The 23,209-nt window shown below is 39.1% G+C and overlaps 3 protein-coding genes across 3 annotated transcripts; 2 read left to right on the top strand and 1 right to left on the bottom strand.

Annotated features, from left to right (window-relative positions):
* Nucleotides 1–1,845: 1,845 nt before the first annotated feature.
* LOC116263728 (plastid-lipid-associated protein 6, chloroplastic) lies at nt 1,846–4,818 on the top strand. The gene is made up of 4 exons (XM_031643477.2): nt 1,846–2,181; nt 3,720–3,956; nt 4,042–4,168; nt 4,262–4,818. Exons 1-4 carry the CDS (start codon nt 1,867–1,869, stop codon nt 4,474–4,476), a joined length of 894 nt encoding a protein of 297 aa, XP_031499337.1. The 5' UTR covers nt 1,846–1,866; the 3' UTR covers nt 4,477–4,818.
* Nucleotides 4,819–6,231: 1,413 nt separating this feature from the next.
* Nucleotides 6,232–17,563, top strand: LOC116264084 (serine/threonine-protein kinase VPS15). The gene is made up of 13 exons (XM_031644043.2): nt 6,232–6,650; nt 9,963–10,246; nt 10,412–10,486; nt 10,572–10,694; nt 10,775–10,820; nt 10,903–11,063; nt 12,384–12,463; nt 12,776–12,881; nt 12,973–13,149; nt 13,264–16,485; nt 16,584–16,831; nt 16,939–17,038; nt 17,129–17,563. The coding sequence occupies exons 2-13, from the start codon at nt 10,049–10,051 to the stop codon at nt 17,303–17,305; spliced, it is 4,713 nt and encodes a 1,570-aa protein (XP_031499903.1). The 5' UTR covers nt 6,232–6,650; nt 9,963–10,048; the 3' UTR covers nt 17,306–17,563.
* Nucleotides 17,564–19,202: 1,639 nt separating this feature from the next.
* LOC116264764 (uncharacterized) lies at nt 19,203–22,065 on the bottom strand. Its single transcript, XM_031645140.2, has 2 exons — nt 21,274–22,065; nt 19,203–19,789 (listed from the first exon to the last, which is right to left on the bottom strand). The coding sequence occupies exons 1-2, from the start codon at nt 21,554–21,556 to the stop codon at nt 19,410–19,412; spliced, it is 663 nt and encodes a 220-aa protein (XP_031501000.1). The 5' UTR covers nt 21,557–22,065; the 3' UTR covers nt 19,203–19,409.
* Nucleotides 22,066–23,209: the final 1,144 nt, after the last annotated feature.

The raw sequence follows: 23,209 nt of genomic DNA, 5'->3' as shown, positions 1-23,209 counted from the left end.
ATTCCTCGGACATGTTGCATTTTGGTGTCCTTCGAATGCAGAAATTTTCTCACACAACTTGGCTGAATGCAAAGAAAAGTAAGCACTGTGCGTTTATTTGTTTCAATTGTATATTCTGTGGGCACATGGACGAGCTGAACTTCCATACCTGTGATCTTTTTTTACCATATTGTAGCAGCTCTTGTTCTTCTCCGTATTAAACAAATTATAATTTCTATACATTGGAAATATTTCATGGGTATTGGAAATATTTCATGGGTAATATAAGTTTCTTTTATCTTAATGGCACTTCATATGGATTGTCATACACAAAGAATTCATATTACAGAGCTTCATCAGTTAGATCTCAAATGGAGATGGGTGTCCTCTCCTTCCCAAATAACTCATCCTTTTGGACAATGTTACTTTTCCATTATATGGATGACCTTTCAAAACTTCTAATCTGCTGACACCGACGCAGCTCAGAACCCTGGAGGCATGAGGAATGGGGGTCCTTTGGGCCTCGCTTCGGGTGGTGGGATGACCTCTTGCTCACTCGAAAGCTGTGACTTATGATCACTTTGGGCCCATATTAAGTTTGGATCCATCCAGATCCAGATCTGGTATAGATCCATCCAAAGATAGCACACGAGGCATGATTGCAGTGTATTCATTTCTGACACTTCATGAGTAAAAGTTGATTTCATACTTCCCCCTCCCTTTCGAGAGAGCTTCTTTGGATGATTTATCTGTTAAAAATTGACCATATGGTTGTCTTTTATTTAATCTGCTTGATGAAAACTTTGGATGCTTAGTTTTCTTGGTAAGTGAAAATTTGGCAGCTGATTGTGATTTACATAATCTGTTTGATAAAGAGTTGGATGCCTGTTGTCTTGGTAAGTGAAAATTTGGCCGCTGAAAAGTCTATTAGAAGCCATAATACAAATTAAACATTTATATTCATTTCCCCGTTCATTTAGTGAATACATGCTCATAATATTGGAAATTTGGCTACAAAGACAAATAAACTAAGTAGAAATATGTGGCATTAAGGATCAGTTTTATGTGGAAGAGCTTTAAAATATGGAATATACTCTTGAAGATCTTTTTTCTTTCTCTCTCGTTAGTCACTGCATCCACCGCCATTGGCTTTTGTTGGCTGGAACCAAGTTGCAGAATTTTTCTGGGGATGACAAAGGATTTTTTTTGTTAGCATGTATAAAAAAATAATTTGAAAGGCATGGTAAAATATTTAGATTTTTGTGATTCAAGTAAGTCCATACGGGAAAACTAATTAAATCTTCTCCAACTTGTTGGTTTTTAGCATAATAATTTCTTGCAAATCACATGATTCTTTGGGCACCTGCCTTCACGCTCAATTCAAAAAAAGAAATTATTTCGGCGCGCAGTGAGCATTTAAAATGCCATTAGACCATATTAGCTTAGGATTTTTTTTCTTGTTTTAAATAGTGATTTTTTAATGATTTTACTTTTAAGTCATTGGGCGGAATAACATAAAATTGAATTCTTGATTCAATCTAGTTCACTGAATTTACATATAGCTCGCTCATTTGGAATATCCTAATTTACTTATTTTCTGTTTTTTTTTTCAAGTAATTAGCTATTATTTTTCAGTTTTCGCTCTTCGTATGTCAGAGTTAGCTACGACCATGTCCGATTCACTCGCATTGTTTCAGGCATGATTTTTTAAATTTTTTTCTTGAGAAACAATTTGATACTTAGGTGCATGATAGAATTCGCCACGATGCAACCTCGGGAAGAAAAGGAAAAAACCGACACGGCGCCTATTTTGTTTCGCCAATTACAGAAAATTTTGCGGTCGTAAGTGAGCGATGTGCTCTTATTTATATTCGGCTTCAACCAAAGATGCCACCAGACCGCCGGAAATTCCGCATAGAGAGGGAGAGAGAGATAGAGATGGCTTCTCTTCTCGCCACATGCGCTGGCTCTTCTTCCACCACGTCCTTGGCTCGCAGATTCTCGTCTCTCCAATCGATTTCCTCCGGAACTTCGCGCGGCCCATTTCGTATACCACCGAATTCGAGTAGACCCACTTGCCTCTCCACTGAAAACAAGTACGCTTTGAGAGCCATAGTGAATGAAACCTCCGTTTCCGAGCCACCTCAGGGGGTGGAGGAATCCGAATCCGATCTCGTTACCTCTCTGAAGTTGAAATTGCTCGTGAGTTTTTGTCTTTCGATTGTTTTTCCTTTTCCGAAATTAGCTTTCATTTGCTGTTATTGTGCTGAAGATATACGATAAGTTTCAAAATTCAGCTTGTGGTTTTAGTGGTAGTCTGGAAGTGGATTTGGTTCATGGAGCACCGTTGATTCCATTTCTGCTCTATTGTTTTGTGCTTCCGCTTTATTGGTTCCCGATTTTGAATTATCGCCATACTTTTTCAGAAGAAATATTGGTCTGCCATGAACTTATTTCGGTTTGGTCATCCATTTTTTTTTCTTCTTTTTTTCCAAAGCTTTCCTCGACCTGCTTGGAACCTGTTATTAAGCTGCTTCTCAACATTCAACTTAAGCATCTGAAGTTCTAGAGTTGTCTATTGGTTTCAGATGGTCTCTGTGTAATCATTTGACGCACTTGGAACAGTATATTCCCAGCGACAGTGTACTGGAACGCTGGTTTGCATTTAGATAGCATCTTGATCTTTCTAGAGTAGTAGTTGTGCTGCTTGTTGAGAAAGATTGTCATTTTTTTGTTCCGTTGATATTGTTTGGGCCTTGGAGCACTAAGCCTTCCTGAACTGTAGATTTTCTTGGTTATTCTTAGCTTTTCCCATCGCACTTCACTTCCCTTTTTTTTCTCTAAATCGTGCAGGAAATGTAGCCATGACCGTTACAAAAGGATCCTGGTAGACAAACAGAGGGCTTTCTGTTAAGAAAAATCCCTCAGCAAACCAACAGAGTAGAACAGGACACCTGAAGGCCCTGAATCCTGCTGATTGGCTCGAGCCTGAGCTGGGCAAGTCCATGAATTGTCAATCTTTCTTCAATAAGCTTCAGAGCACCTAATCTTGATTACATGAAACTTTAAACTAACAATTTCTAATCTTTTCCTGATCTTGTATTCTACAAACGTTAGGGAACCAAAAGTGAAATTGAAACTTTAAGGGGAAAAGGTCACTGATATGTGGCTTTTGTCTCCTCATTGGGATCTTTACGGCTTTGAGCTGTGGCCTCCGATAGACAGTGGTTGAAGGAAGGAAAGTTGAGAAACAAGTAAATTATGTGAGGGAAGAAACGTGCATGTGGGCAAGCCAGGCAAAAACTTTGATCGTTTGGAGGATATAGTTAACCTAATCAATGCTAGTCAGTCGGACAGTCTCATGATGTTCTTGGCATTAAAGCCTAAGCTTCACATTGTCAATCCACTTTTCAAATTCACCCTGTTATGTAGGTGACAAGTGCTGTTAAGTCTTAAGCTTGCAAGCGAGTTTCAAGTAGCTATTTTGTGTGATTGATATGCCGGACATGTTCCATCTCTACTTATATAGCATTAACCACACAAAATTCAGAAATCTCAATTCAATATATATGTCCTGTCCCTGGAATTAACTCTGAGTGTAAGTTTTGTATGTGCAGAAATTAATGTTTGCCATTGGGCAAGCTTCTATATATGTGTATGTGATATGCTTCTCAAATGTGGTAAAGAATCTTCTTATCCAATCTTCTCTGCCTCTCCTAATGTTTTGTTACAAAATGCAGAATGCTGTTTCTGGATTGAATAGAGGCCTTGCTGCTAATGAGGATGATTTGGGAAAGGCCGATTCTGCTGCAAAAGAACTTGAAAGCATAGGAGGCCCTGTAGATCTGTCATCCAATCTTGATAAGCTACAGGGAAGATGGAAACTGATCTATAGCAGTGCATTCTCATCTCGAACACTTGGTGGAAGTCGTCCTGGACCTCCAGTTGGTAGGCTACTTCCACTGACTCTTGGACAGGTAAGTGTTCTTTGTGGTTGCAGTGTCCAACTATTTACTGAACTTTTGTTCCACACATAAATGAGTTGCCTTTTTTGCTTTCTAGGTGTTCCAAAGGATTGATGTTGTGAACAAAGATTTTGATAACATTGTGGAGCTGCAGATAGGGACCCCATGGCCAATTCCACCTTTTGAAGTCACTGCTACATTAGCCCATAAGTTTGAACTGATAGGTTTGCCTTGTTTGCTGTAACATTTAGTTTGTCTCAGCCTAATTTCCATTCATATATTTACACAAACATTACATATTTTCAATTTTATTGCAGGGGATGCAAAAATTAAGATTGTTTTTGAGAAGACCACAGTAAGGCCAACTGGAAGTTTCTCACAGCTGCCTCCTCTTGATCTTCCTCGAATACCAGATGCCTTAAGGCCGCCTTCGAATACTGGAGCTGGAGAATTTGAAGTTACCTATATAGATTCTGATATCCGCATTACAAGAGGAGACAAGGGAGAGCTACGTGTATTTGTTGTTGCATAGACATGGGACATTTTCGGTTCATTCTGCTTGTGAAAGATTTCAACTTTTCTGCTGCTCTTTTCTTGCTACTAGGCAGATAGTTTCAAGTTTTTCCTTGTAAATCTGGGAAAAAATTTTGTTGTACATCAGGTGGCGTCAATAACATTGTCTTAGATACATGGTAATGGTCGTCTTGAGTTATAACACGGAAATCACAGTGGATGTTCTGTATATTAAGGTGACATAAGTCCTACTATTCAAGTCGGATACCTGAGTCCAAGTGGCTGAGAGGCACGCGCCACCAGCGAAGGCTACTTGTACTCCACCCAAGTAGTTGAATAAGATGTCATCTTTATTAGTATACATATATGAGAGTAACATTTACATGAGCATATATACCAGATTTTCAGCGCCTACATATGATCCCAATGTAATAATGTCGATCACCATGTTTCTTGTTTACGAGAAATGGGCAGTTTGCACTACTCGTATGGTCTCCATGTCTGTGTGTCTCTTTGAGAGAGAGTGAATTTTGTAATATGAACACGAGAATTATCTTTCTAACTTATAAAAATGATCCACCACCTAGAATTCTTCCAGGATACGAACTTGAAAACATTCGACTCCACACAGATGCGATTCGATCTTTCCCATCTCAAAGTTAGTCTCTGATTCCAATCTCCCAAGCCTAAAGGCTAAATTACCTATGGCCTGAGGACTCGCACCATTGTATCAATAAGAAAGTGAATATTGGGCTTGTAATCACTAAAGAGGGAGATCAAATCTAGAGATTCCATGCAAGCACTTTCATCATGCATTCATTCATAGCCCCTTGATTGTCAGGGGCCTTGGAGTTCTCTTCCTTGCCCTCAAATCCTCTATCATTAACTAGCTCTTGTTCTTGAGAGGCCAGAACTTCGATATATAGTTCACTTTTCTTTTTACGATTGATGTTCGAAATTCAGCTTCCTCAAGGGCAGGGGCGGACCCAGGATTTTCTTCAGGGGCCGGCCGACAGTCCAACCTCTGGATCTGAGTAAGGCCAAATTGAATTTAAATGCAAAAAAATATATTGCGTAATTAAAAAATTATATTTTTTTCAATGATTTTTTTTTTTCATTGGCCAGGGTAAAGCCATAGCGTAGGCTCAAGGGCCTCCTGGCTTTTAGCTGGTCAGAATTTTGTATCAGACCAGGCGTCGTGCATGACTAGCGTTTCTTAATGAGCTTTGACAACCTAGGTTTCACCTTTTAAAACTTGGTTTTTCTTTGGATGATCAAATATGGTGTTTATTAAAAACAAATTTAATTAAATATTAATGATAATTATATTGCATTTGCAAATATATTTATTTGTGAGCCCTAGGTAATGAAAATAGGAATTTAGTTTTAGGGGCACTATCTTTTCTTTTATTTGTGTGTGTCATTATATATATATATATATATATATATATATATATATATATATATATATATATATATATATATATATATATATAATGACACACACAAATAAAAGAAAAGATAGTGCCCCTAAAACTAAATTCCTATTTTCATTACCTAGGGCTCCTGTTTGGCTGTATGAAAAGTACACAAGCCATACATCGAGACAACATCAAAACCACATAGCCAGACAAATTTTTTGGTCCCCCAATTAAGGAAAAAATTATATTTATATATATATATATATATATATATATATGTCCTTGGCTTCGAAATTCTGAAAAGAATATAAATTAAGAGATCAAAGATGAAAGGCAGGATGCAAGGCACGCTCGCTAATTCAGTTTTTTTTTTTTGTCCTCAAGAGCATATTAAAGTAATCGATTGAGAAGGGAATCGTGACAGACTTATTCATATGTACTAAAGTTCAACATAATTATGAAATTGGAGCCTTTTCATCAGATTCAATGAGGTACGTGTTTGAATACATGCTGAAAAATCGGTTGTGGAGCGAAGCCCTGTTTCAAGGGCGTTTGGATGTCGAGGAAACTGGGCTTTTCAGAAAGCCGGTTTCGTGAAGACCTGGTTTTCATCCAGGTTGACGTGCGGAGCAACTGGCGGCAGGGTGATCGACGTTTTAGCGGTTGGCGGGTTTTCTCAAAGCGCTTCGACTTCCCACCACTTTCACGCCCACCCTCAGGAACAGCTCCTCTCTCTCTCTCTCTGTGGGGGCTGCCCTAGAAGAAAACAAAGGTACAAATCTCCTTTTCTTTTTTATCGGATCTACGATTATGCTGTTTTGGATTTTATTTGTGGTGTTATCAAAATGTTATCTTCTTGTGCAATGATTCGTGGAATTTTCTCTAGAATCGGGGCATGCTCTTCATCTTAGTTTCTAATAAAGTGAACTTACGTTGTTGGCGTCTGCGAATTCTTGCTGGTTGGAAACTTAGAGAGAAGGCCCAAGTGTTGGAAGAATGTGAACTACAATTTTTCTGGGATCACTGTTAAACAAGGCCCCTTCCTGTGTAATTGCAATCAATAGGATGTTCCATAGACCTCCTATGAATGCAACTACCAATTGGAATTTCCCTGTGAATGTCTGGAACAATCTGGACGAGCTGTCACTCATCTCTTGCCCTGGTACGCAACAAAGAAAAAATTCCAGGCAGGGCAGCGCGTTGGGAACAAAGTTGCCAAATTCCTCGAGGGTTTTTGATATCAATATCTTGATGCAGATTTTGTTGGGTTAGATCTACTCTTTGGTAACCGGTTAATTAATATGCCTCCATTTGTCTACATCCATTGAGTCACAATAACTTGGTAAAAAAGGCATACTTCTCCATTTGTCTACATCTTCCTCCAGTTCAGTTGCTGCTCAATAAATTGTCTCTTTATGATATATCCTTGGCAAAGCCATACTATGGTAGTTAACTGGTCTTGTCCATAACTTTTGGTATACTCATGACCAGACAGTTTGATCTAGAAGTTGTGATGCGCAGGTCATTTTGTTGAGAAAATTCGTTCTCTTGACTTACTTTTGAACAACGTTATATTGTTGAGTTTTACCTGTACTTCATTTTTCCAGGTCTTTGTTCCCCCTTTGTCCAAACTCTAAAAAAAGTGCAAGTTTGGAAATGAAAAGTAAGGTATTGAATAGGACAAGCCTGAATATAGATCAAGTGAATAGAAAACCAATCAATATCACTTGTCTTACTAAAGTCCAACCATGACAAGGGGGTCCATCTCAATTTTGAAGGACTTTCTATTGAACCAGATGAACACATAAACTCATTTCCTCAGGGAACCATACCTTCACTTCTTGACCAAGTTATTCAAATTCTCCTTGGGAAGAGCAAGTGATTCATTAGTTTCCTACATCTTGTTAGAAGGATACTAATTTGAAAGGATTACAACTGCTGATTGTAGAAAGGTTTTGTCTTGTCATGCAAACAGACAAACTAGGTTTTCAAACTCATTAAAAAACCAAGTTTTGTGAAATGCAAGTATTTGAATGTGTCATCCAAATGCCCCCAAGTTTTATATGGAAAACCTGGTGGGGCCAGGTTTTTCATCACCATATGTAAACTCTGTTTTGTAGAAACTGGGTTTTCAGAAAACAACATTTTCATGTCATACAAACACTCTCAAAACCAGGTTTTGGAGGCAATACCCGGTTTTACCTCCAAAACCAGGTTTTTGGAGTGTCATCCAAAACGGTGTACCTGGCGTTGAGCTTTATTGCATCACTGCATCTTTACCACTCCCACTCCTTTTTTGAGACATTGGTGATTACATGTAGTTGATATTATTACAAGCATGGATTTTTTCCAGCCAACTCAACTTCTTCCTCACAGCAGACGGTCTGACTCCTACTGGTGAATGTGACTGCATTGTATTTCCTTCATCTTCTCTGATGTCTTTATTACACCATCCCACTTTTGGTCTCTGCACAACCTCGACCCTCTCCCGTGGAGTGGCTGACTGCTCAGCAATGTCTCTCTGTTGGCCATCAAACCCCATTCTACAAGAGGCATCAGAGTGGTTGAGGGCACTGCATTTGCATCATAAGGAAACCCTTGCTTCCTAGATGATCTCTAGAGGTATCACCTTGTTTCCTCCACATCTGAGTTTCACCACTGGAACCGACTTAAATTCAATCTGAACTTTAACTTGAATCCGCATACTCGGGCTTCCCCTAGTGGTTGGTGCAAGGATCTTCATTCAGAAAGACTCCTTCAAGCGACTTGGCAATCACAACAAACGAGTACTCATTCTAGAGCTCAATTGACATATTTGGAAGCTGGAGCCATATTTCGATCATTTGGTCTTCTTCAATCTTTATCTCCTCTCTTGGTAGCCATTGGCTTGCTATTAATACCCAGCTTCCCACTCTCCATGCCCTTTTTTACGACTAGAGTTCATTCTCTAATTGAGCCCTATCATAAAGTGACCATTGCCAACAATCACAAATTTAGAGTTTATCGATGCTCTCCATTGCTTTCGCAGGGTATCAAAGGTGAATCGATAATCCAATGTAGGGAATGTGAAAGTGCCCTGCACTTGAAATCTATCTAAATGCCTGTGACATCCTTTCATAAGCTTGAGGTGAAATCGAAATCATTGGTCCTTTCACTGTAAGTTCTACCTCCACCTTCGGGAGGTCTCCCACTGAGCCCTCTATGATTTTTCCCCATGAGAATAGTTGGTCACTGCCGGTGTTTTCCAGAGGCCAGGGATCATCCCCATCTCCTATTCATCTACGCCTTCCAACTCCATCTCCCTTGCCTGTTTGTCTGCTTATTGTTGTTAAACTTGATACTTGGTAGTTGATCATGTGAAGCAAACTTATTTTTCACTTGATAAGATTGGAACTAGGATTATATACAATTGTATAGGTCCATCAACGGATTCCATTATGCTGTTTTGTAGACATTGATCAGTAGTTCACGGTCTCGCTTATCATTGGAATTCTTTGTACTTTTTCTGGGTGGAAAAGGGAAGGGTAAAGTATATCGTTCTCAGGTTGTTGTGCTAGTTTCTTTTATTCTTATTTCTGGAATTTATGTTTTTCTCCATTCTGAAATGCTTAGATCGACTTTGCAAAATTTCACAACTTGCCAAATCTTAGTTAATAGATTACTTGTCTTCAGCAAAAGAGAACATCTTAGGTCTTTCTATTCTTCCTGTTAAGTGCAGCCGCACCCATCCACCTTGAGGTCCAAATATAAGTCGGCCTTCTTCTTTTTCTTCTTCTTCTTTCAGAGTTGTAAAGCATTTTAAAGTCTCTGTAACTAAAAAGAAACATAAATATCTGGTTTTACATCCCAGTATGCCCTAGCTTTAACTTAAATCTTTCTGAGTTTTCTTGTGAAGGTGTTTTTTTGCGCTTTTGCTTCTTCATGGTTTTTTGCTTATATGTGTGTTATAAATGGTGATCTTGATCTTGATTTCAGTTTTTTTTTTGGATATTTGATATAATGGTCCAGAATGATGTTCCAAACATTTTTTATTATCCCCAATAACCTTAGCAATTTTTGGTTAGTAATGCTTGGACTATGGCAGGTTAGATGCAGGAAAGCAACAACAGGGATCTACTTTATCTCCCCAATCTTGGGAGCAAAATATAAAGAGAGGAAGAGGAAAGAGAGATGGGTAACAAAATTGCTAGAACAACCCAAGTATCGGCATCAGAATATTACCTTCATGATCTCCCCTCTTCCTATAATCTTGTTTTGAAGGAGGTCTTGGGGAGGGGGAGGTTCTTCAAATCCATCCAGTGCAAGCATGATGAGGGTTTAGTCCTTGTTAAAGTCTATTTTAAACGTGGAGATTTTATCGATCTCAAGGTTCCATCTTCACCTTTTTTTTTCTCTATCATTTTTTCCCCATCCTAATTGATTTTATACTTTCCAAAATAATGCTCTACTTCGTCCATAAATATCTGCTATGTTCTCAAACCTGTCATATACTTGAAATGTCTTCTACATTAATCTCTGGAGTAACAATTGCAGGAGTATGAAAGAAGGCTATCTGAGATCAGGGGGATTCTTCGCAGTATTGAACACTCACATGTTTGGCCTTTTCAAGTAAGCAAAATTGCACCCATTTTTGCCAGGGCAGTGAGTCATGTTCTGTTGAATAATGAGTACCTAAACTCTTTATTTTCTTCAGTACTGGCTCGAGACAGATAAAGCTGCATATCTCCTTCGGCAGTACTTTTTCAGCAACCTTCATGACCGATTAAGTACCAGACCCTTTCTCAGTATGATTGAGAAGAAATGGATTGCTTTTCAAGTAAGTTGTTCTGGACTTCTTTCGTTTTATTTTCCTAGGATTTTCCATGGTATACCCATGTGAGGTGGCTGTCTGTGCAGCTTCTTTGTGCAGTGAAGCAATGCCATGAAAATGGTGTCTGCCATGGTAAGCTTCTGACAACAGATGTTTTTGGTATCAAGTAATCGAATTTCAAATGCCAATACTCTTCCATGGGTTATAATTGTAGGTGATATCAAGTGTGAGAATGTCTTGGTGACATCTTGGAATTGGGTTTACCTTGCGGACTTTGCTTCATTCAAGCCTACATATGTACCTGATGATGATCCCTCAGACTTCTCATTTTTCTTTGATACGGGTGGAAGAAGACGGTGTTACTTGGCACCAGAGGTCCTTATTTTTACATTTACAAATGCAGCTGTTATCTGTGTTCTGAATGCTATGATTATTATGTTCTCTTTCTTGATAACATTTGACTGTTATATTATATATATTGACTGAAAAAGAAACAGCATTTCGACATTGAAAGATCATAAAGGACTGAGTGATCAATTTGTCAATGGTGTTTATTTCCATAGTAGCATGCGTGTATATGTGCTCATGCACACTAAAAATTTTGGAGCATCCTATCTATTTGTTCATTTAGGGTATGGAGAAGTAGTCTGTGCTGATTTTCATATGTTTGGAGAGGATTCACATAGATACTAGATAGCAGCAGGTTTCAGAAGGCTAAAGCATCTTGGTTGTATGAGTCATCTGTTATCAGTTGGGGAAGACAGCTCATCATGTGAATGGTTATGGAATTCTCTCGTTTACTTTCTTTTTGTTTTATCCATTTGAACACAATGATTTTTTTTATTAGAGAACATCTAGGGTAGCTTTCTTTTAGCCATTGGAGTTGTGTACTGGAAATTCTGATCAAGCCCTATATGAGGCCATGTATGTGGCTTAGGAGATATGATAGCATCTCACGCTGCGCCCAAGTAAAGAATGTTTTTGATCATGCAGATCTATATTTTTCCTTTATGAGTGTCTAAGCTGGATTTTAGGGAAATATATGCTATTAGTTCCCCCCTGCAGTATTATCTCGTTTTTTCTTTCCTGTGTATGTTTTGCACACTAAAACCTTTTATTTGAAATGTTTCAAGCTGTCTGTTTATTTGCATTGTATTTGCTTCTATATGATTTGACTCCTCTATTTGCTCGGAAAATACGAGTAGAATAGCAGAAGGCAAAAAAGGAAGCCTAGACTGAGATCAGTTTTGATGATTAAGGGCCCTAATGTTCTCCTTGAGAGGCTAATTTGGTCGATTCTCAATATTTATATACTAGAACCAAAAGTCTACTTATGAGCACAATCATAGTACCATACGTATTGCCAAACTTATATTCTTAATACATGTAATCATAGTCAAGCATAATGAACAGGATTATTGCCTATTGGTAACTAATGAACATAATACTTGCAAACGTAGTGAAACATCCATGTCTGAAGCTAGTTAAAATGTGAAAACCCTGAGATTACCACTTGGACAACAAACTTTTTGGTAGGAAGTTCTAAAATATATTTTCTGTTTTTGTACAAATGCTTTTTCCTTTTTTTGAGGCTGGTCTTCTGCCTTGTTTGTTGCGTTGCCTTGGCCAGTTGAAAGTTATTTCTTGGAGAAACTGATAACGGATCTGGTCTGAAGTTTGATTTCCTCTTTGCAGAGATTTTTTGAGCATGGAGCTGAGATTCAGAGTTCACAGGATGCACCTTTGAAACCATCTATGGACATTTTCTCTCTGGGGTAGTAGTTTCATGATTTCCAAATTGCACCATCCATACTAATGTGCTACCTCCTGCTAAGTTTGTAATTTCATGATCTCCGAATTGCACCAGCCATCCTCACTTGCTCGATCCTGCTAAGTTTGTCAACTGGTTTTTATAGAACTTCACTTACAATGGGTAGCTGTGTAATGATGTTTGATACTTTGTGAAGTCGTTAGTGGTTGAAGTAATCTTTTGATGTTAGGATGGCGTTTTGTCTACCTGATTCTTGCCGCAGCTCTTTTTGTCTCATTATTTGAACGTTTTTCATGTCGACTCCTTCTTGTTTCAGGTGTGTTATTGCAGAGCTTTTTCTCGAGGGTCAGCCACTTTTTGAGTTATCCCAGCTCCTTGCTTATCGTAGAGGTCAATATGATCCAGGACCATACTTGGAGAAGGTTGGTTACAAATCTGTCTTGGAGTAGTTGTCACATACCATTGTTGCTCTTGATCTATAGTGATCGACATTATGTGACCCTGTAACTGCAGATACCAGAGACTGGAATACGTAGAATGATTCTTCATATGATTCAGTTGGACCCAGAGTTGCGACTGACTGCAGAAAGCTATCTGAAGAACTACTCCTCTGTTGTGTTTCCGAGCTACTTCTCTCCTCTTCTTCATGACTTCTTTTCCTGCTTGGTTCCACTTGATTCAGATACTAGGGTAAGTGTTGCTACAGAGGCATTCATTTTTGTTTAAACCATTAATGGGATCCCCCACATTCGGTGGTAAGGGATATTAACTGTGTTAAGCTATTACTTATCCTTTTCCTGATAGGTTGCAATGGCTCAAAGTGCTTTTCCTGAGATACATAAGCAAATGACGAATAACTCTTCTTGTGGGGAAAACATTCCTGCATATGTCAGAAGTCCAGTCTCAACAATATCTGAGGAATCTTTTTTGGAGATGAGAAGTGGGGATAGCAATAGTGTAATGCCGAAGGATAATTGTATGAAAAATGGTGAGCTTGAGAAACGTAAGCTTGGTGATTCTCATTCCCAGCTTGTGAATACAATCAGTGTTCTCTTGAAGGATGTGGAACACAATACTCGTCAACCTCATAGCAAGGTTGCCCTGGATAAGGTGCATTCTTCTGCATCTTGTAACTCAAACGAGAAAAATAATTCGTTCATTCTTCAAAATGCTGTGAAGGATAACCTGCAATCTTCAAGTGAACTGTTCCAAACAATTGAGAAGGGGTTTACGAAAATCACATCCATAAATTTAAAAAAGATAGCTAAAAATGATTTGGCTACGTTGCTTGCTGGGTGCAACAGTGAGTCTAACACTTTAAGTATTGCTCCCTTAGGCAGCCCTCAGCATAATCTAAAATGTGAAGGTATGGTGCTTATTGCTTCGCTGCTTTGTTCATGCATTCGGAGTGTAAAATTGCCACAGCTGAGGAGGACAGCGATATTGCTCTTGAAGTATACATCACTGTACATTGATGATGAGGACCGATTGCAACATGTGCTGCCTTACATTATAGCAATGCTGTCAGATACAGCAGCAATTGTGCGGTGTGCTGCTTTGCAGTCTTTGTGTGACATCTTGCCTCTTGTTCATGAATTTCCTCCCAGTGATGCGAAGATTTTTCCAGAGTACATCCTTCCTATGTTGTCCATGCTGCCAGATGATCCTGAGGAAAGTGTCCGAATTTCTTATGCTAGCAACATTTCCAAGATTGCTCTCACTGCTTTCAGGTTTCTTGTTCATTCAGAAAGGTTGAATGCAGCTGTTGTCCTGGATTTGCAAAATAAGAAGTCATCAACTTGCAATAGTATAAGTGAACCATTTGAACAAATTCAGGACTCAAGTAATGATGCCCAGCTTGTTCAATTGAGAAAGTCTATTGGTGAGGTTCTGCAAGAACTGGTTATGGGGCCAAAGCAAACACCAAACATTAGAAGGGCACTTTTGCATGACATTGGCAATTTATGTTGTTTCTTTGGTAAGAGACAGAGCAATGATTTCTTGTTGCCTATCCTCCCTGCATTTTTAAATGATAGAGATGACCAGCTACGAGCAGTTTTTTATGAGCAGATTGTGTTTGTGTGCTTCTTTGTTGGTCGTAGAAGTGTGGAAGAATATCTTCTTCCTTACATCGAGCAGGCTTTGAGTGATAACTTTGAAGCTGTCATAGTCAATGGATTGGAATGCCTGACACTTCTCTGCAGACATAAGTTCCTGAGGAAAAAGGTTCTCCTTGATATGATAGAGAGGGCTTCACCGCTGTTATGCTATCCCAGTGAATGGGTCAGGAGGTCAGCTGTTGGATTTATTTCAGCTAGTAGTGTATGCTTGGAAGAAGTAGACTCTTACGTTTATCTCTCTCCAATTTTACTCCCCTTCTTGCGCAATCAGCCGGCTTCATTAGCTTCTGAAAAGTCATTATATACATGTCTGAAGTCTCCTGTCACCAGACAAGTATTTTACGAAGTGTTAGAAAGTACCAGGACTTCGGACATGCTGGAGAGACAGCGAAAGATATGGTATAATTCAGCTTCTTTTACAAGAGATTCTGATTCTGACATTCTGATTAAGAGACCTGAAGGATTTGAAGGTGCAAGAAGCCCCACAAGGGGCTGGCTTAGCCAGCCATTAGAGCTGCAGAGAAGCAAGTCTATTCATACTGCTGTTCTACGAGCTCGACCAGAAATTGAGGCTGGGGCTAGGCTGAGACCAGTTGAAACTCTCATGTCCAGTATGTCTGGTAGTCTAGATGTAAGAGAAGCTTCAACCACAGATAAGTTGCAATTCTCAGGTCTTAGTCTTCCACATGTTAGTACAGGTAATAGTTTTATTTGTGATGGTCCAACAGAAGGCATTCCTTTATATTCATTCTGTGCTGATAAGCATCCCCCAGATGGGGCTGCTGTGGCTAGCGGTTCTGAGATTTCATCACAATGGGGCTCTCTTGGAATAGGTTTGTCATCCACCATGCCTTGGATGGACTCAATGAATAGATCATTTACTTTGTCGAGTTCCCTGGCACCAAAACTTGTATCTGGTTCCTATGGTTCTAGTGCCAGTAAACAAGTTTTCAAGGTCATACCAGATGCAGGTCATGAAAAAGATGAAATAGCGAACTTGTCTGGACGGCTGAAAGATACTAACATATCTGGGACACTGAAATATAATCAACCGGCTGTTGGCATAGGGGATGTAAGTCCAATCGCAGACTTAGCTGGGACACCCTATTTTGCGAGAGCTTCATCAGTTACTGATGTTGGATGGAGGCCCCGTGGTGTTCTGATGGCACATCTTCAGGAGCACCATTCTGCTGTTAATGATATTGCTATATCAAATGACCATAGCTTTTTCATCAGTGCGTCAGATGATTCATGTGTGAAGGTTTGGGATACACGAAAATTGGAAAAGGATATATCCTTTAGATCCAGATTGACTTATTCTTTGGATGGAAGTCGGGCATTATGTGCTACCATGCTGCATGGTGGACCGCAAGTTGCTGTAGGAGCAAGCGATGGAACTATTCATGTGTTTGCTGTAGATCAAGTCTCAAAAGGTTCTGGCAGTATTGAGAGGTATTTGGGCATCAGTGATATCAAGAGACAAGAAACTGATGAAGGTGCTGTCCTGAACCTGTCCAATTACTCCACGGATGGTAGTCCCAGTTTGCTTGTTCTCTATAGCACTCGTGGTTGTGGGATCCATCTGTGGGATGTGAGAGCAAATACTGATTCATGGACTCTAAAATCTACCCCCGAAGAGGGATATGTGTCATCTCTTGTGACTGACACTTGTGGGAATTGGTTTGTATCTGGGTCCTCTCGTGGTGTGCTTACTCTTTGGGATGTAAGGTTTCTCCTGCCTGTCAATTCATGGCAATATCCTGCTGTTTGTCCTATCGAGAAGATGTGTCTTCTTATTCCTCCATTAACTGCACCTTTGTCAGCCACGTCAAGGCCATTAGTTTATGTTGCTGCAGGATGTAATGAGGTATCTTTGTGGAATGCAGAGAACGGAAGTTGCCATCAGGTGCTTACGACATCATCCAGTTGTTTCTTTGTATTGTTCAAGTACTAATTTGCTTTTTGCTGTTGCTCTGATTCTTCTCTCTGTATTTTGTTTCATAGGTATTTCGATTAGCAAATAGTGGTGTCAGTGGTGATAATTCTGAAATTCCCTGGGCTTTAGCCAGACCATCAAGCAAGTCCAACCTTAAACTGGATTCAAGGCAAAACTTCAATAAAAAGTACAGAGTCGTAGAGTTGAATGAACCTCCCGCACGCTGGCCTGGTATCCGTTCCTTACTTCCTTTAGTGGGAGGTGATCTGTTGACTGGCGGCACCGATCTCAAGATTCGACTCTGGGATCATTGCAGGTTTCTTTCTCTGGCCTACTATTAACCTGAACTTGCACCCTTTCTTTCCATTCTCAAGCTGTCCTGAGATTATTATCTCAATTGTTTATCCATCGTTTCTCCTGCAGCCCGGACCGTAGCTATTGTGTCTGTGGTCCCTCAACAAATTCTACAGCCAAAGACGAGTACTATGATACAAGGTCTTGTTTCGATGTGCAAGTTGTGCAGGTAAGCAATAGAATCTGACTGTTTTAGCGTTTGAGAGTAATATTCCTATCAGGCCTTGAAATTTATTTGACTCATGTTCACATATTTCAGGAAACTAACAAATTAAATGTAGCACCAAAGCTAGTGACGAAAACTCTGCTTGCTGCTGCCGCAACAGATTCTGCAGGTTGCCACCGTGATGCCGTACTATCTTTGGCTTCTGTCAAGTTAAACCAGAGACTACTGATATCAAGCAGCAGGGATGGTGCAGTTAAAGTGTGGAAGTAACAAGGCTAGGTGTACATATGCAACCAAAGAAAACAGTATGTCTTCCAGTACATATTCGACTTCAGCTTTGTAGCATTACATTGTCTTGTAGGCGCTTGTGCCTGGCACCGGAACATCCAGGTTTGCGAAAAGCAATTGTGCATATCTAATTTATGATGTCTAAATAAGCTTAGTAGTACAGTGATTTTCTCTCTTGTATATATGTGTACATTACAAGTTGAAAAAGAAAATTGCATCAAGCGTAGCCCGCGGTCTTAATCATCTGTGTCTTGGATTCTCTTACGTCTACCCGCATTGTATAGATGGACGATAGGTGTCAGGTTTTTACCTAACAGATCGGATCGGATTTGAACCAGATGTATTCTTAACCATATCCGTTTTTTTGGTTATTCAGATTTTTCGATTCAAATACGAAAAAAAAGTCATATTTGAATAAAAAGTCCAATTTCACAATTTGGATCCAATCCAAATCTGATTTTTACTTTCATATTTGAATCCGAATTTTGAATATTTTCAAAATATAGAAGCATTGGATATAAAATATGCCTGTTCATGTCAACCAACAAGAGGCAAATGGTGAGTATCACTAGCTGTTCAAGAACTTTATTCCATAAGAAACGGGTGGTTAAGTGAAAAGTATACAGTTAACCAAGTTTTTTGAAAAGTTTGTATATTTTTACCATATCAAATTACACACTTAAAGACGCTTGTTAACTTAACAAAGCATGCTAATGTCTCTCACGCCACTTATTTATGAGAAAACATGCTTTTGGTTTAAGTTGATTCTGCAAGAAATTTGAACTTTTTTTACCTCATTATTGGTGCTATGAAAGCCATTGATTTGTTTATGGCTTAAAAAAGCACACCTAATTTGAAAGTGGCCAGTCTTAATACGTGTTTCGAGCCACATCTATAATATTAGATTACACCAAAAAACACATTAATTTATCTATTCTAAGCTGCATTTGTCTCTTAACCAAAAACATAAACAGTTTGGACATACCAATTTCTCTATTTCTCTTAATATATACGTGGGGGTGTCTTGATGTAATAAAAAACTTCACAATTTTTTATGTTGTTCATCCGACTTTTGAAGGTTCTTTCACTCGAAAACAAGTCTGAGTTTGAAACCTAAGAATAGACTTATTTTGTGATGTGAACAACATTGCAACACTATTAGAATATTTAAACCGGTGAATCATGTTGTAAACTGGTGGTTTGAAGGTCTTCTTTGTTTGGGAGACAAACTAGGGTTAAGCAGATCCGACCAGTTTACCCCCAGAGATGACAGAACTACATCTTCCTCTGAAAATCAAATACACAGGCCAGGTAGAAAATGTTCTTATTGACAACACACCCGTGCCTATGGCCTATGGAAATTTCTCAACGTTGAAGTTAGAGTTGCAAGTAGAGTTTACATTATGGCTCAGATTTAAATGATGATCATGAAGAAATTTAGAGTCGAATTAGGTACAGCATAAGTACCAAAACCTTAAAAAGTACCATTACAACAAAAATAAGAAACAACGACACGGACAGATCTTCAGTGCTTTAGTTTTTCCAGGAATACATGGTACCACGTTACCGGGGGCCCGTGTTGAACGGATGGAGCTGGAGTTGGACAGATCTTCGCCTGTGCTGCAATCAGTAATTGCGATGGTACAGTCCAGATGTGGATGAGAATGAAATCTCTAGTGTAAAAAGACATCTCCTGCTTCCTTTCTTTGCAGGCCATCATAACTACATTCTTTGCAGGTGACATCTCGCTTGCATGTTCTGATGAAATTGGGACAATTCTAGGCGTCTTGAGCATGGAAATGGTACTGATACCAGCTATAAACAGCTGCTGAATATGTAAACGACGTAAATGTGGATATCTCCACGACAACAACAAAGCTTGTGTTACACACAGATGAATTATTGATAACATCTCATTAGAATGTACAAATCCAACTTCAGATGACAAACCTGAAAATTCACACTAAAGTAATCATGGTTGCTAGTTGTGAAAATAAAAGTCATGCTTGCAACCAATAAGATGAGGAAATCAGACAAAATCACAGCTCTCAGATTTGATTATTCAAAGGGAAGCTAACAAGTGTAACTATGAATTCTTTTTGGCATCCGAGAAGGACGATTTTCTTTCAAATGATTCCAGTTGGCTACGGAGGTTTTGGTTATCCTCCAGAAGGCGATCGTATTCAAGGAGGAATCCCTCAGACTGTTTCTTCATAGCTAAAGCATTTGCTTCTGCAGCTTTTGCATCCTTGTCCTTCGCCTCAGCTACTGCTTCCAGATGATTCACCTTCTCCTTCAAAGAAGATATTTCCTTCTCCAATTCACTGACCGTTGACCCACCATTCTTCCATTCCTCAGAGCTTCTGCTTTGCATCTTCAGAGGTTCAATAGTCTTCCTCATCATCCGTAATTCCCTTATATAGTGGTGCATGCGGTCAATCATCAATGTAAGGAAGATGCAAAACCCTGCACAGACATGAGGACAAGGTAAGATTGATACTTGTCAATTGTTATGAGGATGGGCAGCAAAAGGTATCATCCTTGCACTGAATCTACTCATATCAAAATCATTGCTATCAGTACCCCTAGAATTAATCCATAATATTTTATGGATCAAAAGGAGTTGCAGTGTGATAAATAAAAGAAAACATGTAAAACACATCTAGCTAGGTTTTGTGTTAGAGAGATATTTTCAAACATTGCCTCATCAAAGCCAGATAATCTTTCCTCAATCTTCATGAAATTCTACAAGCAGCTCAAAACTATGGAATGACATTACAGGAAAAGGCCATCCACAATCCGGTGGTGTTTGACACAACACCGCATAATCACAAAACAACTGTCCTGCATTTTTGTTGCTCCAGAATGGTAATCAGATCTAATCAACTTGGAGAAAGAATATTACCGAAGGAAATATCAGTGGATCACCAAACGGGTGGTTATTCATAAAATAGCTGAAATTGTAATGTTACCATAGTACTTGGATCCAGAAGATCTAGCGCCACTCTTCTCAAGTAACAAGAAGTCAAGAAGATGATAAACACCCTAGGGGATATATGAATATTGGAGGAGAACGTTTGAGATGCATGACCAGCATTAGATGTACACACATCAGATTCATTACTCACAGAATAGTTCTTTTGGGTGTCTACGTACTGGTAGCAAATATATCAAACTAAAAGCAAACATGTTCTAATGGTTATAAGCTAGGATAGCCATTTGTCATATCTGTTAATTACTTTTAGATATGCCAAGTGATTTTTTCTTTTTCTTTTTCCTGCTAAACGTATTTCAGTGAAGAGGTGCTACCTGGTCAAGCTTTTGAAATAAGGATTGAAAAAAAAAACTAAGAACACTGAACATATAAGTACCAACATTAATTCTCAAAACCATGTTCTTAAAATCCAAAAACTTAGTAGTGATTGATAGAGATTGTTTAAGGCATCAGTACCAAATATAACGAACCTAGCTACTGTTCTGGACACTAGAACTTATACGACCTCTTGTTATGAGGGTACGAGTTCTTGATGCTTGACAGCAAAGAATTGTGGGTGAAAAAAAAATTGAGTGATTCATTTTCTTGTTCGAGAAAATACATCAGCTTCTGTTTAATTTTCGAATCATGAACGAACTTCCTATCAGCAAGCGCAATGTGAGATAAAAAACGAAATAGATACCACTGGTACTAATAAAACATAGCCGCGGAAGGGACTGAAATATCACCGATTCCGTGGATTGCTCTGACGATTATAGCACATGAATTCCATTTAAGCAGAACCATAAATGCATAACTAGAGATCTAGAGGATCTTGCCGCAGGCTATCAGAATGATTCAGATGAAGGATCAGAGAAGTCACTAATAGTCAACAAAAAACACAACGTATGTTAATGACCCAATAAATGGTTGTCTGATTCAGATCATAACCAAGAAAAGTGGGACAGGAAATTACCCATCAGAGAGGCCTCCAACATAAGCCTGCTCACAAGAACCTGATCCGTGGGCGTGATCGAGCCAAACTCATCCGAACGCCTATGGATCTTGAAAATACTATGAAGGCTCGCCACCATCAAGACAAACAACACGCCGACGAGCGTCTTAACGACGACGGGACCACGGCCGCGCTTTATCCTGTCCAAGCACATAGTCACAAGCTTTCTCATGGGGTTTTTCAGAATCAGGAGCAACACCACAAACCCCTCGCCCACCAGAAGCGTATATAGCAACTGAATCATGGCTGCCGATCACCCAAATCCTGACTTCAAGATATCCTTTCTTTTCAACTGCTAAACAAAATTAAGAACTAAATCACAACACCACGAAATCAGCACCAAAACGTTCCAAAATCTGTGAATCGCCAGGCCCCCAACTCCATGCAAGAACACCCAAGTTTCTTTTTTCCAGAAATCGAACGACAGACACGAGAAGTCAGCAAGAACCCAAGATTGAGCAACCAAGCCCAAAAGAAAAGACCAGAAATCAAAGGAGACAAAAAATGAGACGGAAACACCAAGAACCCAAATCAGGCTTGGTGCAATAAAGTTGATTGAAATTGGTAGTTAAGCCTAAAGGGTGAATTAAAAGAGGGGGACAGACCATTCGAGAAGGGCGTTAGGAGAAACGAAGGTACAGGGGAAGGTGGCAGGAAAATGGACGACCTTTAAACGGAGAAATGGGGAGTTCATTTCACCCGGGCGACCATGCATTCCGCGTTCAATGGGGAGGAGAAACCGAGGGCGGATCTGGGGTCTACTGTCCAAGAAAACTTGCTTGCCGCGTCCATCTTGAGATGAACGGTTCCAAAACTTAATTCAGAATCTTTTTCATGGGTGGAAGGACCCACGTATCGTTTTGCCGCGGTGCAGTATGTGCTTGTTTTACCCAGTTTCATATTTTTCCTACTTCATGCGGCGTTTGACGGAGTAAAAAGGAAAAGAGAAGAACTTTTTAAGACAGCAAAAAGAATCGGACGTTTTGTGAGTAAAAATTGAATAGATTATCAGGATAAATACTTTTTTTTTTCTTTTTTATCAAATGCCTTCTGAAGAATGTTTAATAATTTTGAAATATTTCGAAAGTTATTGTACTAAATGAATAGCACTTAAACCAAACCGGTGAAATGCTGTTCTAAAGTTTTCTTTTCAGTGAAATCTTTCAGTGGGTGCCCATGAAAAATGTTCTTAAAGAGGAAGGCTCACTTCCGCTACATTAGTTTGATCTGCTCGTTATTGCCACATTAAAGGGGTTGCATGACAACTTAAAACCAGGTTTTTTGAGAGACAAAACCTGGTTTTGTCCAAAAACACCATTTCAAGAATGATTGGATGACATTAAAATTGAGTTTTGCCAAAACTTGGTTTTCATAAAGGGCCTGAATAACTTGCTTCTCCGAGGTTTTTGAAGTAAGACTTATTTTTGCTTATAAACCAAGTTTTTTACTTGTCATCCAAACATCCAAACCAAGTTTATAAAACTGATGTTTTCACAAAACCAAGTTTTTTGAGTGTGTCATCCAAACAACCCTTACATCTTGGACGATGTTAAAGTTTATCTAAGAAGCGTTCAGCCGCTCACCATTCAGTGGCCAGGTTAGAAATTTTCCACTAAAGTTACTAATAATTTAATTTTAAATAAAGAAAAATAATGAAGTAATTTAATTTTAAGTTTAAAGGGCACCAAAATATAAAAACTAATAAACAAAACAGGAATGGGCAATTGCCCTACCAGCCCACATGTACCTCCGCCACTAGTAGTGCTGTCGATTAAGTCGGCTTTGTTTGTTAATGAATGTGGTAAGAAATCCATGCCAAACTCCATGATTTATCAAACTAAAGATTACAAATGAAGATTGATTCTAAAATCATATTTCATCAATCTAAGGATTTTAA

The sequence above is a fragment of the Nymphaea colorata genome, chromosome 11 (genome assembly GCF_008831285.2).
Source record: "Nymphaea colorata isolate Beijing-Zhang1983 chromosome 11, ASM883128v2, whole genome shotgun sequence".
Taxonomy (NCBI): Eukaryota; Viridiplantae; Streptophyta; class Magnoliopsida; order Nymphaeales; family Nymphaeaceae; genus Nymphaea; species Nymphaea colorata.
The sequence above is the reverse complement of the archived record's forward strand: the minus strand, read 5'-3'. Positions and strand labels throughout refer to the sequence as shown.